This window comes from Halichoerus grypus, chromosome 12 (genome assembly GCF_964656455.1).
Source record: "Halichoerus grypus chromosome 12, mHalGry1.hap1.1, whole genome shotgun sequence".
Taxonomy (NCBI): Eukaryota; Metazoa; Chordata; class Mammalia; order Carnivora; family Phocidae; genus Halichoerus; species Halichoerus grypus.
Window position 1 is genome coordinate 49,611,948 of NC_135723.1, and position 17,360 is coordinate 49,629,307.

The following is a 17,360-nucleotide window of genomic DNA, read 5'->3' on the forward strand; positions in this document are numbered from 1 at the left end:
TTGTTCCAAGATGGTTGCTATCTGCTTTTTCAAACCAGAAATCAGTCAAGGTTCATAATTACATTTGGTTGTTATGGACCTTTATTCTTTTTAAATTTAAAGTAGATTTCTAAATTTGTTGCCATGCCTTTTTTAGGGACTCGGCCAGTTACATTGTAGAATGCATCAATTTGTATGATTGTTTCTACGAGGTGTCATTGAACTTGTTCCTTTAGCGACTCCATGTCCCAGAGAATGGAAGAAATGTCTGTAGGACATGTTCTGGATGCAGAAGTGTAGTGTAGCACAGTGGTTCTCAAAGTGTGGTCCCCAGACCAGTAACAGCGGCATCACTTAAGACCTCGTTACAAATGCAAATTCTTGCCCCCAAAGAGATCTACTAAATTAGAAGCTCAAGGATGGGACCCAGAAAGCTATGTTTCAACAAGCCTTTCAGGGGATCCTGATACACACGCTAGTTAAAGAACCACCAGTGTAGAGGCGAGAGCACAAGCTTTGGGATCAGATTACCCTAGGAACACCAACTGTGTTAGTAATTAGAAGTTTTATTAATCTGGACATTAATTTGCTTCAGCTTTCTGATTTTTAAAAGTAGGGACCATATCTTCCTCTGGCTGTGATGACACTTAGTATGGAAACATTACCACACCTGATCAGCCACCTATCAAGTTCATGATAAATGGAGCTGCTCTTAGTCTCGACCTTGGTTTTCCTTTCACTTCATGTTAAGATGCGCAAACTGAATGTTATCGGATTAGTGCAAGTGAGCCATGCCGTGCTAGGCAATGACTCTCTGGATAGAAAATCTCCACTCCTAAAACTAGCTTACACAATAACAAGCAATGTAAGACCACCCCCTGTGTTACTCAGTGTTACGGTTGTTACAGGTGCGAGGAGAACCGCTGATCGCCATGTTTAGCACTTTTCTTTGGTGCAGATTGCTGAAAAAACTATTAGCATTTTATTCTCTTTACTACTTTTCCATATTAAGCCTCCAAAAACAAAATCAGAGGAAGAAAGAATAGGAGAATGTTTTATTGCATTTGAGAGTTGTTCTTAATTCATAGCTATGTTGACTATAGCCCTCTTAAAAATTGGCATGACTCTAATCTTCTCATTTCCTACAAAATGCCAGTATATCATAGCAACTAAATAGTATTTTTATTCCAATACTTTAGCTTGGCTTACTTTAGCTTATCTTAATAGCTGACCATGTATAATGAAACTAATAAAACCCACTATGTAGGTTTTTAAAATATGGCTTATAGTTTTATAGTTTCAGTATTTGCTTTGATATAAATCTCATCTTGCTGTGACATGAACATTTAGGATTCTGAATTCTTTTACTGGAAAGAAACCATACCCAAAACTGTCCATAAGTCAATTTTAACACCACATTTTGATTTCATTATCTTTAATCTTAAATTGGGAAAGAAACCAATTATATTCAAATAGCTTGAGAAGCAAAGGTCAGCTTGGAGTTTCTTCAAATCCCAGCTATCCATACTTGTCAAATAGATATGAGTAAAACACAGGCACCTGTTTCCATTAATGTCTTTGGTGCTTATTGATTGAAAACCAATAACCTCAGAATCAAAATGTTGTGGGCTCTCTACGGCTTTAAAGAGGTAGATATTTGCAGGTTTCCCACCAGCTACCTAAATGGGGAAAGACATTAAGGGCGATTAAAAGAAATGAAAATAGGGGCACCTCAATGGCTCCATCGTTTAAGCAGCTGCCTTAGGCTCAGGTCATGATCTCAGGGTCCTGGGATTGAGTCCCGCGATGGGCTCCCTGCTCAGTGGGGAGCCTGCTTCTCCCTCTCCCTCTGCTTCTCCTTCCGCTGGTTCTCTCTCTTTCTCTCTCTCATGCTCACTCTCCCTCTCTCTCTCTCAAATAAATAAATAAAATCTTAAAAGAAAAGAAATGAAAATATCAATAAAATTTTTAAATGTCTACTAGTGGTCCAAGTCAAACTGCTGGGTTTCTGTGATATTTGCTCTTCTCCCCTAAACAAGACAGAACTCCAGGTGCTGAGACCAGGCTGGGGGATGATGTCCCAGAGCCTGGGCCTAGCAGCTGAGGCATGTGTTAGGAAGAGTGAAGAAGAAAACCAAAAAGAAAGTCAGGTAGACTGTTTAAAAAATGGTAGTTCATTAGAGTGGGTGAATCCAGATATAAGGCAAAAGGACAGATTCCAGAGAAAAGTAAAAACTAAAAGTTTTTTTTTTTCCCTAAAGATTTATTTATGTATCTGAGAGAGAGAGCAGGAGTGGGAAGGGCAGAGGGAGAGAGAGAAAATCTCAAGCAGACTTTGCGCGGAGCACGGAGTCTAACGCAGGGCTCGATCTCACAACCCTGAGATCATGACCCGAGCCAAAACCAAGAGTTAGATGCTTAACTGATTCCGCCACCCAGGCGCCCCCAAAATTAATAGTTTTGAGCTGGGGGATCGAAGGCTCGGGAAGCCAGCCTTTAAAGACATCTCTGATTCTGGGTAGGAGTGACACCAGGCATACCCCGGAAAGCAAACGCCAAGTGTTCTTTGAGCATGAAGCCTCAGAGAGGTACCAGAGGCCAGTGTAAGATCTGGAGATTGGTTGGGAATTGAGTAAAAACTGCAGAGTCAGAAGAATTTGTGAAGGCGAAAATCAGCAGTCAGCAGAGCATGCTGTGGAAGCCAGGTAGGCACCATTTACATAGAAAATAATAACTGGGGCCACTGGCATTGTGCCATGGAGCGTCCTGGGCTAAAGACATAAACTAAAACTGGGGCACCTGGGTGGCTCAGCCAGTTAGCATTCCAACTCTTGATCTCAGCTCAGGTCTTGATCTCAGGGTCGTGAGTGCAAAGCCCTGTGTTGGGCTCCATGCTGGGTGTGGAGCCTATCTAAAAAAAAAAGGAAGAAACTAAAACCACTTTCTCAGGGAGACATCATAAGTAAAAATACATTCCAGAGAGATTAAGAATCTAAATGTAAATGAATTGAAAAGTACTGGAAAAAAAAAAAAAAAACTTTTATAATTCTGAGAAGGCCAGTCAAAGCTTTACATAAAACCCAGGGCCATAAAAATGAAATGTTGACAGATTTAAACTACATATAAATGAAAAGCATTATATGATGTAGGAACAAAATTAAAAGACATAATAGAAAGAAATCTTTGCAATATATACAATAGGCTCCCATTATATTAAAGTGTTTCTATAAATCAATTTGTAAACTCCAAATTAAAAAAGTGACAAAAGCTATGGACAGGACATTTAGAGAAGGAAATAAATGTGTCGTCTAATGATCAGCCTTACTAGTGAGCGAGTAAATGCAAAATAAAACTATGAGATATTATTTTCATCCTGCAGATACATAAAAGTTGAAAAGGTTAATAAAAGTTAATAATTAAGAGAGAAAAAGCACAACTTATACATTACTGATAAGAGTATAAACTAGTTCAACTTTCTTGGAAGACCATATGGCAATAGGGCAGCAGCCATCAACATACAAAATGTGCAAAGCATTCAACATAGCAATTAAATATGAAGTCTCTTTTACAGAAGTATTTGCACCTAAGAACAAAGATTTACATGTAAAGCTGTTCATTGAAACATTTTGTGTAATAGAAAAAATAGTGAAAGTACTCTGGTCCGGTCCTTCATAGAATATTAAGTTATGGTACATTCATACAATATGAACTGTTGTACTTGAGAATTATTCTATGATAAATTGAGTATAAAAAATACATCATGGAGTAATGTAATGTAGAGTACTAACAAAATTGGAACTGGGTATATGTATGTGTGTGAGTACACGTGTGTATGCACATAGGAGGCTGGAAACATACATACACAACTCTCAATAGTGATACCTCTGATAAGAGGAATGAGAAAGGTCAAGAGAAGTTTCACTTTCTACTATTTTCCTGTTTATATTCATTATAAGCAAAAGGTGCACTTTGTAACTTAAAAAATGTAGGAGGGGCACCTGGCTGGCTCAGTTGAAAGAGCATGGGACTCTTGATTTGGGGTTGTGAGTTCAAGCCCCACAATGGGTGTAGAGATTACTTAAAAATAAATAAATAGAAATTCTAAAAAAAAAAAAAAAGTGTAGGAAAAGAGTCTGGGGAGATCAGAAAGGGAACGGGAGCCTTGGGTTACCCATTCGTGAAGGGAACAATGCCATGAACTCCTCTGCTAAGGCAGAGGCTGTGTGCTCCCTGCTGCTTGTGGATTGGCAGGACTCATACTGTGGGCTTTGGTGGCCCAACAGGTGCTGGTACATTCCATGTCTAGCCTGGCACTAGCCTTTGGAGAGGAATGAACAAAGCAATGACAGTCTCTGGAAGATACCATAAGAAATCCCGGCTTTGAGGACTAGCCTTTGAGCTCCCAAAGCTAGGGAAGATGGAGCTTCTTGCGATCTAGGATTTGTTTATTCGATTTCTTTGAAGTTAATGCCAAGAATCCAAATGGTTTAAACTGCCCTAAATATTTCTCCTCATTCGGTCTGTTAGTCCATTTATAGATGTGTTTGTCTATCTGAAAAAAAAAAAAAAGGATTGGTTTCTGCATGAGACTCAATATCTTAATTACAAAAATCCCCACTTGGATTCCACTGGTAACTTAATTGATTAAGCATTCTGTTCTCAGTTTTGAGATCTGTATTGAATTAAAGAATTTGCCTCAAAACCTAAGGCAAACCCAAGGCACTATATCTAATAGAAATGTTCAGTTTGAGTTTAGGTATCAAGGCATTTTTTTTTTTTTTAAGATTTTATTTATTTATTTGAGAGAGAGAGTGAGAGAGAGAAAGAGCACAAGAGGGGGGAGCGGGAGAGGGAGAAGCAGACTCCCTGCTGAGCAGGTAGCCCGATGCGGGACTCGATCCCGGGACTCCAGGATCATGACCTGAGCCAAAGGCAGTCGCTTAACCAACTGAGCCACCCAGGCGCCCTATCAAGGCATTTTTGAAGGATTGAACTATTCATCTAAATAACCATTCAAAAAGCAGAGAGTTGTGCTCTAGACATTTCCTTGATAGCATTGTTCCATTGTTTTTAAATGCTGATTAAACATTTGAAAAATACTAATTTAGAAATGTATTTTTTTTTAGATTTTGCATTTGCGAATAATGTAGACAAGTAAGTGATTTTTTAACTTTACCTTTATTATCAAATTATTTCATGATTGTGTTGACTTTAAATTATCTTCATTTTCCAAAATAGATTTTAATGAGTTAAAAAATGACTAACTTCAATAGATAGGGGAAAAAATGCCGTCTTTCTGTGATAAATAAGCTCAAGCTATTTATTCATATTTGATATACTTATGTTTTTAATATTATTATTATAACCAGAAAAAAATGAAAGGCTGATTCAATGCATAAAAAATGAAACCTAAGACTTACTAGCAAATTACAGATGTTTAATATTCCTCCAAATATGTTCAGTGAGAGCAGTTATGTAGATTAACATTTTATATTCTCTGGAATTTACGTTTTCAATAGCAAATACTTCATTAAACTATGGAAAACATTTCAAATTCATGAATATTGATAAACTTTAAAAATCATCATTCTTTTTCGATTTTGCACTTCGGTATTTTTTTCTTTGGATTCAGGTTGAAAAATATTATCCCCAAGCACATTTATAATAGCATAATGTAGAGAAATCATAACTTTCTAACAAAATGTTCTTAAGATACTAATATGCATACGACATCTACAAATATTTTAATCATCTCATTCAACACTGGTTTCAAATCATAAACACATTCACGTGTGAGACCTAAACTGGAATAGCTGATCCCAAATATGTTCAAAAACTGAATTTTAAAAAATAAACAATATATATGGTAAAACTAGCATTCCTTATTCTACAAGTCATTTGTCAGTAGAAGCCCAAAGTTATTTGTTAGCAGTACGAGGCTAAAAATAGCATAGAAAAATATGGCATTTGTTTGTTTGAATGAAAATTTCACTGTGGCTTAATGGATTTTTTTTTCTGACATAATTGCCATTTTTGCAGAACTGTGTTCGATGACCCAGAAGATGCTGTGTTGGTAAGGTCCATGAAGAGGTCCGCTATGGCTATTACCTCTCTGAACTGGGACACAGTTCCAACACGAGAGGAAAAATACCTTGACGAGAAAGGCAGAGAACCTGCTCAAATGCTCACAGTTACACTAAGATAAACTCTAGTATTTCTAGAAATCCTAGTGAATTTCTGTTGTTTATTAAACTCTGTGATTAAGCATGTTATACATTTCTTATATTATTTGAACCACATAAACGCAAGCAGAAACACCAATAAACACCTACACATTTTATGTTTTTGTTAAAGTAAAACATGTATACAGGAATGTACACAAATCATTAAGTGTTCAGCTCAACAAATTTTCCAAAAATGACCATGTTCATGTAACAGCAGTCTTGGACTGGGAGAGAGACTATTACCAGCACGTGAACGGCCTCTTCATTCCTGTTACCAGTCCTATTCCCTATTAGTAGCCACCCTTGAAGAGGAATCACTGTTATGAATTCTAAACCATAAATTAATTGTGTCTGTCTTTGAAAGGCATATAAGTGGACTCAGAGAAGTTGAATTATTTTGTGTCTGGCTTCTCTTACTCAATACTGTAAAATTCACCCATGTTGTTGCTAGAGGCGATAGCTCTATCATTCTCATGGCTGCATGGCATTCCACTGTACGACGATACCACAATTTATTTATCCAGCCTCTTGTCTTTCCACGTCGCCTTTGAAGGCATTTGCCAGTTGCGGGTGTGGGCTAATGATGTGAGCTTGGCCTCGCCGGAAGCCAGACGCTCAGGGGAAAGAGAAACCAGAAAAGCTTTTAGCAGTTGCCTGGTGCTGAGAGACAAAATGCCTTGCTGGTTTTCCCCGGCTGAGGTAAAGAGCTAGATCAAAAGCTTACAAAAAGCAGAGTGACATCTCCTTCTGCTCAGACCACCACCACAGTGTAACACAGACAGGATAGAGACACACTGGACAAGTGGGGCTGAAATCAGACAAGGGACGGAAGCCCTAGAGGGAACAGTGAACTGTCCCTGAGAATCTCTAACCTCCTTTCACCCGTGGGCACTTCCGATTCTATACAAAGCCAGGGTCTGAAAATTCAGGTATGATCCCTGGCAGAGGTTAAGAACAGGCAGAGATTTGGGCATCGATGTGGATGAGTGGCTCGAGACAAAAGTGATAGTGTGTGGCTTCCAAGATTTGGTCACAGAAAGGATCGGCATGTTCTCTTGTTCTCTCTTCTGGATCACTTACTCTGCAAGAAGCCAGCTACCATGTTGTGAGGACATTTAGGCACTCCTCCGGAGAGGCTCAGCGGGGAGGAACTGAGGCTACTTTCCAAAAAGCCACTGAGGGACTAAGGGCTGTTGCCACAACCATCTGAGGGAGCTGTCCTTGCTGGCAGATCCTCCAGATCTCACCAAACCTTCAGATGACTGAACTTCTGGCCGAAAGCTGCTCCACATCCTCCTGAGAAACCCCAAGCCAGAATCACCCAGTGAAGCTGCTCCTATATTTCTGGCCTGCAGAAATTATATGAGATAATGCTTATTGAAGGTTCAAGCTGATACATTTTGGGGTAATTTCTTACACAGCAATAGATAACTGTTAGGATAACTCAGTATAATCCATGGTGCTAGAAGTATTTGTGGTAGGTAAGGAGGTTTTGTGGAGTCTTGCAAAGTCTAAAGAAGTCACGGTGCAGTCTCAAAAGGTTCTTGAATAAGGCCATACTACCTTCAGCAGAGAACTGGTCATTGTCCGAAGAGCAGTTTCAGGCACGCTACTTCATCCACCCCAGTACTAAGAACCTGACCAACAAACATCAAGTAACTTTGACCGAAGTTACTCACCATGAGCTGAGTACTATCAGCCCCATGAGGCAATAATGTTGGGTGGGCAGAGCAGTAACCTATTTCATGATGGAAAAGGTGCATTTGGGATCAGATTTAAGCTGGCCCGTAAGTTGCATCAGCAATATTAATTTTGAATTAGATTGCAGTAAATTGGATATTATAATCCCCAGGTTAACAACTAAAAGAATTGTAAAAGAATGTGTAGCCTGATATTCTATTTTTAATCCTACAATCACTGAAAAGGATGAAAAAGTATTCCAATTACAAATATATAGCTAGCAAATTTTACTGACTCTCCTTTTTAAAGAACTAATGGAAATATGTCTCCTTTGTATGAAGAAAAAGATTTGCTTTAAAATGCACTCCTCAGTATTTTATATTCAGTAATGAAGGGCTACTGAATGGCTGTGATTTGAAAATACTGTAATAAATACCATTTGGGGAGAAACACAAAGTAGAAGACAGGGATCCTTACTTAAGTAACCTAAACTCTACCAAAATGCAACACACAATTGAGAGGGTGTTTTAAATTCTTTAAGCAACAGAGAACCATTCAAGCTGATTCAAGTGAAAGTCGATTTCAGGATCTATCAGGAGCTCTCATGACCAAGAAACCAAAAATACTATTTTACAGATCTATACAGGGTGGCAGCTAAAAGCTGGGGCTCTGGAATCAGACCTAGCTTAGCTCTTCACCTGCTAGTTGTTACTTGGACAAGTTCGCTAAGTTCTCTAAGCTTTCATTTCCTCTTATTTAAAATGGTAATCATAATTCATAAAATTTCAAAGATTTAAGTTAGATAATGGATGTAAAGTGTCAGAGTGGCTTTCTCAAAGTTAGCACCTGACAGATGTCAGCTAATACTGTGATTCTTATCCCTAGAGCAGTTGTGCCCTTTAGGAACTATGCCTGATATCATAGGCGGAAGTTTGTGTCCCCACCCAAAAAATCGGTATATTTTAATCTAACTCTCAACATGATGGTATCTGGAGGGGGGGACTTTGGGACCTAGTTAGGTCATGAGAGTAGAGCCCTCACAAAGGGGATTAGTGTCTTTTTAAGAGGCCAGAGAGCTGGGTACCTTTTTTCCACCATGTGAGGACAGAGCAAGAAGACGGCCCTCTGTAGACAGGAAGAGGGTCTTCACCAAAAACTTGACTATGATCTCATCTAGCCTCCAGAATTATGAGAAATACATGTTTATTATTTAAGCCATGCTAGTCTATGGTAATTTGTTACATAGCGGCCCAAAGTAAGACACCTGGTGTATTAGTCAGGGTTCTCCAGAGAAACCGATCTAATAGGGCATATGCATAGAAAGAGAGTGACTTGAGAGAGTGACTTATTTTAAGGAATTGGGGGCTGGCAAATACAAAATTTGTAGGGCAGGCCAAGGCAGACTAGAAATTTAAGAATGAGTTGATGTTGCAGTCCTGAGTCTGAAATCTGCAGGGCTCTGCAGGGCAGGCAGCAGGCTGGCAGACCTTTGTTGGGATTTATTTTGGTCTGTAATGTTGGTGTTTCCATGTCGTCAGTTTCTTCGGCATCGTGACTGGGATACATGAGGCAAAACAAAAACAAAAACAACAACAAAAAAACCAACCCTCAGAGAACAAACGAAATGTCATTGCCTGGATCCCAAGATCCCCAGCCAGTCTGCCTTCTTTCTCCATCTTAACAAAGAATCTTCTTATGTTTGTTTGATATATAATGTCCAGGGATTTTAGTTTTACTTAGCAGAAGGAATAGAGAAAAGTATGTCTATTCTGCTTCCCAGAAGCAGAAGTGTTCAGATTATTTTTTTAAGGATTTTATTTATTTGAGAGAGAGTACAAGCAGGGGGGAGGGGCAAAGGGAGAGGGAGAAGCAGGCTCCCCATTGAGCAAGGTGCCTGACATGGGGCTCGATCCCAGGACCCTGGGATCATGACCTGAGCCTAAGGCAGATGCTTAACCGACTGGAGCCACCCAGGCACCCCAAGAAAAGTTTCTTGATAGCATATTGAAAATAATTCAACATGGCTAAAACCAGAATGAATGGAATGACCACCTATTTTGATGGTATAATAATGGAAACACCTATTTGAGATTATGTATGATGAAGGAAGGGATTATAATCAGAACCAACCCCATTGTCTCTTAAACTCCATTTTCAGACCACCTCTTCCCTGAAATACAAGGGTGGAAAATTGTAATGTTGACATGGCTTATACCTGAAGTCCTCTTCATCCCCTCGCAGTTATAGCGGTATTAGATTCTGATTCCTGTCAGCATTCACTTCAACAAAGGGAAGAAGTTCCTCTCCACTGCCACATGTCTCAGCTTTCCTATTTCCTCCTGCTTTTTCATAACCCTCTATGGTATCTGAAGACAGGCATCATAATGATAACACAAAATGGCGGTAACGTGAATACAAAACAACAACAACAACAACAATTAAAAACCAGATAATGCACATGAAAACACTGGTGGGAGAGGGCAGCCTAGCAGGATGATTTTACTCGTCAAAGAGGAATGTTTCTCAGTGTGTAGATGCGGTACCTTGACCGGTGAAGAGAGGCTTGTCGTGAGTGACAAGTTTAGGTGCAATCCGCCTGCTGAATTCCTCCCCAGCTAACCCTTCACACTGAATTCACTCACAGGAAGTCTTCGTGTAACAGCACGCCAGAGGGCGTGCAGAAGGTGCGGAAAAGTCACTGAGTGTAGGGAAGAGGAGAACCAGCAAAACAGAAGAATATGATCAGCGAAGTGAGCTGGGTAGTCATTTTGATTTGCAATTGTACACATGAAAATACTTCTAACTTTCTTCTCTAGCATTTGCTGAATTTCCTAAAATGTAAGTTCTCTAATATTTCTCTAATATTGGCCATCCCTCAACAGCAATAAGCCAGGAAACAAGATGTGGAGGTGGTTATATCAGTAGGCATGATTTATTTTACAATCATCACAAGAAACTCTGAAACAAGCGCTGTCTTCGGCGATCAGGCCCTAGCTCTGCTTCCGTACTGCATACGCTAAAAACGGGTGTGAGCACGTTCTAAAAGTGACAGTTATAAATCAGCTTCTGGGCAAGAAGAGCCCCACGAAAAGCTCACAGAAGAAAAAAGCCTTTCAGGTGGAATATGGCACATGAATTGGCTTTATAACTGGGGACACACTATGGTTAGCCATTATTTAATGAGAGATTTCATGAAACATCCTTTTTAATGCACATGCTGAGATAATCGTGGCTATGCCTTAGTTCCAACAGTTATGAAGGTACAAATACTGTAGATAAAATGTCACCGCAGGAACTATATGAAGTTCAGACTGCTCAGGATCATTTCTATATAAAAACTACAATGAGCTGAACTGTGACAGAGCTTGTAACATACAACTTTTCTTCATTTCACTGCATCTAAGTAAGTAGGACTTCACTATTCTAAATGCTATTTATATGCATCTTATTCACATATAAGCTATGATTCGTTTAACTACCCATCTCAGTGGCTAGAAAATTCTTCTTTCCTGAAAATCTCTCTCCTACACCTGTTCTGTTTGCCCCTCTGTTCCCCAGAGCCTATATTTCTTCTTGAAGGGGATCTCTTTTGCTTTGAGAACAACTGCTGGGAAGCTGGCCTCAGAAAGGGAATAAAAATGTTTCTGCGATACTTTGAAATACAAATTTCTCCCTTGGACTATCTGTCCGACTACAGTACAGAAATCACTGGGAACTCAGGGCATGGTAGACAGAACTTTGCCTGAAGGCCTCTATTCTAGGAGACATGGAATCCTGCCACGGTGCCATGCAGGGGTCACAAGGCATGAGGACACAGTCACGTGAGCTCTCTGGCTACCTGCCAGGGCACGAACCGTCCACACTGGCACCTACTCTGCCTTTCACTCCTCAGATTCCTGCGGACCTGCAGGAGCATCCGGTAAACCTTCCAACCCGCCTCCACTCTGAGGACAGTCTTTCTCCGCCTCCACAGACTCCTTCGGCTGACAATCCTCTTGGGAGACCCCCGCTTCAGCCTCGAGCTGCTCTGCACGAACGCAGTTAGAACTGACATCAAGTCCGCCATCTGATAAAAGGAAAAAAGGAGGAAAAAAAAAAAAAAGGTCACTTTGTTGTTCCTAACACGTTGTCGGTCTCTCTTCTGGATGCTTTCCGAGTATGAAATTATTGAATCCTCGCAACAGCCACGTGAGATAAATGATCCCTATTATCATTATTATCATGATTTTTACAAGTGCGGAAATGGAGAAGAGAAGGGTTTGGCAACTTCCTCAGAGCTTCACGGCCAGCAGAGCAGCAGAACCAGGGTCTGGACTCAGGCCTCTGGCTCCGCAGCCAGGCCTTGAGATGGACATGCTCGTCTGGGAGCTGCCTTCAAAGACGGCTTTGCCGTGAATGAGCTTGAGGCCTTTGGGTAGGTAACTGCCCACGCAGGGTGCTTTCCTCACCTGTAAAGTTGGGGGGGCGGTTAATAAAGCCTCACCTACACCGGTGGAGAATAAAGGTGCCTATGACATTTAGAAGAGTGTGCGGCACCTGCTGACGCTTAACCAACCGGGAATTCCCAATCTCCTGACCATCTTACTCTTTCCCTCACTTGGTAACAGTACCGGAGGCCAGCCTCTGTCCTCCACACGCAGGCTACAGAAGTTTGGCCCGGAAAACAGGAGAAGCATGGCAGTCAGAAAGACTGACGATTCTCTTATAAATTTATTTATATGAATTAAATTTTGTACAACTCGTTCAATCCTACTCCTCGTGTTTCTCAAGCAGGTGGTGAAGGCAATGCAGTCTGCTAAGGGGTAGGGTGGAAGTGCTTTGTATCAGTCAACTGGGCAACTTTTCCACAATAGATGCGTTCCGCAGAACGTACGATACATTCTCCGGGGTGGGGCGCAGGCGTGGAGGTGGTTTCCACTACAGTCTGTGAATCACTGCTGAAGCAACTCACTGTTTCTGATGAAAATGAGTCATATACCTCATGAGGGAGGGAGAGAAAAAGTCATGTGGAATTCAATGCCCAGATACTTGGAGAAACCTTATCTGTACATTAGAGCTGCAATCTAATCTGTAATTTATAAATTTACTTTGTAATTTCACCTACAGCTTTGGACTTTAATTTAAAAAATTAAAGGTTCCCAACCTTAAGATCTTTGAGTAGCCATTAGGGGAAATTTAACTATTTCCTTAGTCAAAGACCTTAACATCCCTCATTAGTCGGGTGTAAGTGAACACTCATTATGAGTCCCACCGTTGCAGGGCATTCTCATGAGTCAGGAGGTAGAATACGGAATAAACCATATTCTTTAGAATTCTATACCTCTCTGTTTTCCAGCGACTTCTAGGCTAACCATATTCTATACGTTATCCCAACAACCCCAAAGAGGGACACATTTAAATGTGATTCTTATACTGGTTAACTCCAAGTTTCCTTGGTCCCCAGAGAAGACTCAGTTCCTTGGTGCCTGTATTAATATCATTAATAATATCAATCCTATTCCCAATGAGAAGCAGTATGAGCTCGCTTTTTATATACATACTGTTTTCCTCTTCACTCTTTTCTTTGGCAGCTTCCGATTGTTGTTTTTCATAAACGTCCTTTAGATCCTTACAGATTTTCTTATGTGCAAACCAGTGTGTTTTCTGGCAGGTTTGATCACAATATATAACCTGAAAACAATCGTAAGTTTACTTCATTTCAAGAGCTGTGATTGCATGATATTCCAACCATGACATTACACCAAGAACTATGCTGTAAAATATGTTGTTTCCTATGCTTTCCTTTATTTTTATTTTTAAGATTTATTTGTTTTGAGAGAGAGTGAGCAAGCGAGATCGGCAGTGGGGGGTGGGCAGAGGAAGAGAGAATCCCAAGCAGACTCCACACTGAGTGTGGAGCCCAACACAGTGCTTGATTCCATGATCCTGAGATCATGACCTGAGCCGAAACCAAGAGTCAGATGCCAACCGACTGCGCCACCCAGGCACCCCTATGCTTTCTTTTAAAACCATGATGGGCACTAATTTATATTTGTAATTTTTAGCTTACGCTTTATAACAATGGATTTATAATAAGTGGTCTACCAAAGACTCTAACAAATGATTTACAAAGAACCCACTATGTGCCAGGATTATACAATGACAAGAAAGACATAGCTGTCTCGGAGGAAACTAGGGTTGAGAAAGAGCTGGATGGAGCAGCATGGAGAGAGGCAGATACCCAACAACATGATTCACATCCTAGTACAGGTTGTAACAGCAACAGGGGCAGAGAGGAAGCTTGACTCACTCTTTATAAAGGGAGTCAGTCGACAGAGAGATGGGAAAGAAGCATTCCAAGCAGAGAGATTATCTCGTACAAAAATGCAAGAAGGGAAGTGAATTATATGTTCAAGGACAGCAAGGAGTTTCTGTAAATGGAGCTTAGGTTTTTTGCAAGATTATATGCCAAGTACTGTGCTAAGCCTGTATATACAGAGGACACGTATTGTAGATTGTTTCATTGGTCCCGATTCTTTATTTTTCCCTTCATGTGTACACTTTCTCATGAGATTTCAAAGTTCTTTTCACCAAAGGGAAGGAGAATTCACCTTAAGTTTGGCCGTGTGACTTGTTTGGGCCAAAGGAATTTGAGAGCACGACAATTTCAAGACTAGACTTCTAGTGACCTCGTGTGTTTCTACTTGTCCCCTTTTACCTCTGCCACCATTATTAGAACAGCTCAGCCTGGCCTGCTGGTCCAAGGAGGATAAGAGACACATGGAGAAAAAGCGCCCTGGCTAATCCCAGCCAACCGCCAACATGGGAAATTAGCAAATGATTGTCGTTTTAAGTGTTTTACGTGGAGCAACAGTTAACCCATGTAGATGGTCTCAATGAATTCTCACAATGCTAACCCCATTTCACATACAAAGAAATTGAGGTTCAAAGAAGTAAGTAATTAAAGGAGATGAAGCTGGAGAAGTAGGTTAAAGCAAAATGTGATGGGTATTATTAATATGCTGAAGAATTCCAACCTTGAAAATAGATTAATATAATTAAATAAATTAATTAATATAACTTATAGGGTAACGTGAATGTACAGATGAATGCTTGTGGGTAATATCTGTGAGGAGAAGATATGCCCTTTACAAAGATCATGCTGGCAGAAGTGGGGCCGGAAGAGCATGAAGATTGGTGGCAGTAACAAGGGAGTTGGAGTTTTACAAGGAAGAGATGATGAAGAGTTTGTAGTTCAAGTTACCATCAGAAGATTTAAGACGGCATATTTATGAACTGTCCTGTTTTAGGCTCTCATATCTGCACCAGCCTCAATCCCTTGTGGATAATCTTTCTCTCATTCATTCACTCATACTCTTTCTTTCTTGGAGGTGGTCTGCACAGAAGCTGGGGCAGCCTGGAAGTTTGACAGAAGGTAGGGCACAGAACTGCACAGAACTACATTTATCCCATACTGCTCTTTCAAAATTATTTTTAAGTATTAGATGCACAGAATTAGAATTTATATTAGGATGTATTAGAAAACTAATGTCAACCATTATACTTAGAGAATATTAAAAGTCAATTATCAAGTTGGATATGAAATCTAAACGAGATCAATGAACTTCAAAGAACTTCATTCTTACCATCTTGCAGACGGAACATCTTTTACTGGCTCCCTTTTCTCCACAGGTAGTGCAAAATTCCACATCCACAAAACCCACCTGACCCGTGATGGCTTGGGTAAGTACAGAGAATGCAGTGGGATCAGAACCCTAGAGTAGGTATGAAGGAGAGGAAAACACACTTTAAAATCACTGTGGACAGACTAGAGATGACACTCCATGAACAATGTTGTCCAGAAGCAGGCACACAAGAGCCAAGTCCTGAAGGCTGGCGGTGACAGAGACTTTATCTAAGAGCATGGCTGTTAGCGTCAACAATGGCTTCAGAAAAGAATCGACGGTACAGCTGAAGAATGACATGGAATCTTTCTTGCCATTGCCAGGTGGCAAGAGCTCTTTCTTGTCATACAAAATCTTGTCACCTACTTTGTTAAATAAGAATTTGTTTAGGCGCCAGAGCTCCTCCCATGGAAAGAGAGTCAACTTAAAGACAAACAGGGTGCTTTACTCAACACAGTCTGTAAAATCAGAGACATTTAGCTCGTCTTCCAGAAGCCAAATTATACGCTGGCAAGTGATAAAGCAAAACATCTGTAAGAGTATACTCTGTTACAATGCGGATGCAAACTTCTTAAAGGCAGCCCTGCCTCACACTTCCTGCGGAGCTTTGTGACAGGGAGAAGCCAGAGGGGACCCGAACCTCTGCAGGAGGGCCCAGGCAACAGCACTATCATTAAGCGCCACGGATGATCCTCCTCATGGCAGCCAACCCTGAGAATTACCCTGCAACAGGAAATGGTGAGTATTGCTCCAGTGGCTTATGAACTTGTTGAGTGTAACAAAACCCATCCGGAAGTAAAAGGTGGCTTCCTGGGACATTCACAACCACAGGCACTCCAGATAAATAAAGTTTTCCAGAGAGAACATAATAACTCTTAACAATTTTTAAAGAGAGAAAAGTTTTCAAAGATGCATTATATCCTCTCTTCTCTCTATTGATAAACCTTTTCTCCGTGACTCGGATCGCTAGGATAAACACTAACAATTATACTGCATCATCTTGAACGACAATTATTCTATGATACAGGGCTACAGTGAATTGTTCAACCCCACACTGGTCTGCTTTGACTTTTTTGTAAGTACTCTGGGCTATTTTCAGTTTTGCTGTTTTCCCCTTTGAAGGTGGAATGTCAGCTACCACTTGATAATGTTGGAAACAGCCCACGGCCGGCAGTCCTCATTGTTTCTCTGATGTCCATTCCCCCAACTTCTGCACTGAGAGAAGCACAACTTCATTCAGAGTAGCAGGGTCTAGACCAGCCAAAACTGCTCATTTCCCCAGACAACCTATGAAGCTAAGAGTGGTCACACCGCCCAGGCCGTGGGTTTCTGGGACAGCTCGTATTGGCCAGCTATTAACCCCCTTCCTTTATTTGCCTGCCTGGGATAAAAATGTGAGCTCGGCACTGCAGGCCTGACGTCATAAGCAAGTGTATGATAATCTATATGGCTAAAGAATATTGGGTGGAAAAAATGGGAATCCATTTTTGAGCCACTGTGACAGATCTGGTCTGCCTACCTCTGAGCTTCTGAGTATATGGGAATGAATAAACCCTATTGATTTAACTCACGGTTAGTTGGAGTTTGATATGTGTACCAAAACACATTCATAATTGATAGACCACTCTCATAATTTGCTAACTTTAATCTTCCAAAAGCTCAAATACCAGAGAGCCAAGTATATTAAAAAGAGAGGGTAAAAAATCTCTACATGAAATCATGGAGAACTCTCAGGGAGAAATCAATGCATGAACTTCATGAAATCATCTTGTCTCTTCAGGTCTTTCTTACTGCGTAGCTCTGAATAGATCAA

General features: G+C 40.6%; 2 protein-coding genes across 4 annotated transcripts in view; one reads left to right on the forward strand and one right to left on the reverse strand.

Annotated features, from left to right (window-relative positions):
• LRRC72 (leucine rich repeat containing 72) overlaps nt 1-6,251 on the forward strand; it is a 37,449-nt gene extending 31,198 nt beyond the window's left edge. Inside the window, exons 8-9 of the mRNA XM_036065760.2 lie at nt 5,106-5,133; nt 6,019-6,251. Of these exons, the coding sequence (XP_035921653.1) occupies nt 5,106-5,133; nt 6,019-6,184 (194 nt within the window). The 3' untranslated portion in view covers nt 6,185-6,251. The remainder of the gene's footprint in view (nt 1-5,105; nt 5,134-6,018) is intronic.
• Nucleotides 6,252-10,787: 4,536 nt separating this feature from the next.
• ANKMY2 (ankyrin repeat and MYND domain containing 2) overlaps nt 10,788-17,360 on the reverse strand; it is a 37,999-nt gene continuing 31,426 nt past the window's right edge. The window contains exons 8-10 of one of the 3 annotated variants that reach the window (XM_036065729.2): nt 15,509-15,637; nt 13,424-13,553; nt 10,788-11,949 (exon numbers count right to left, since the gene is read on the reverse strand). In XM_036065729.2, the coding sequence (XP_035921622.1) occupies nt 11,765-11,949; nt 13,424-13,553; nt 15,509-15,637 (444 nt within the window). In that variant the 3' untranslated portion in view covers nt 10,788-11,764. Of the gene's footprint in view, nt 11,950-12,574; nt 12,862-13,423; nt 13,554-15,508; nt 15,638-17,360 lie in introns of those variants that run through there. The other 2 variants (XM_036065737.2, XM_078059336.1) reach the window with 2 other exon arrangements.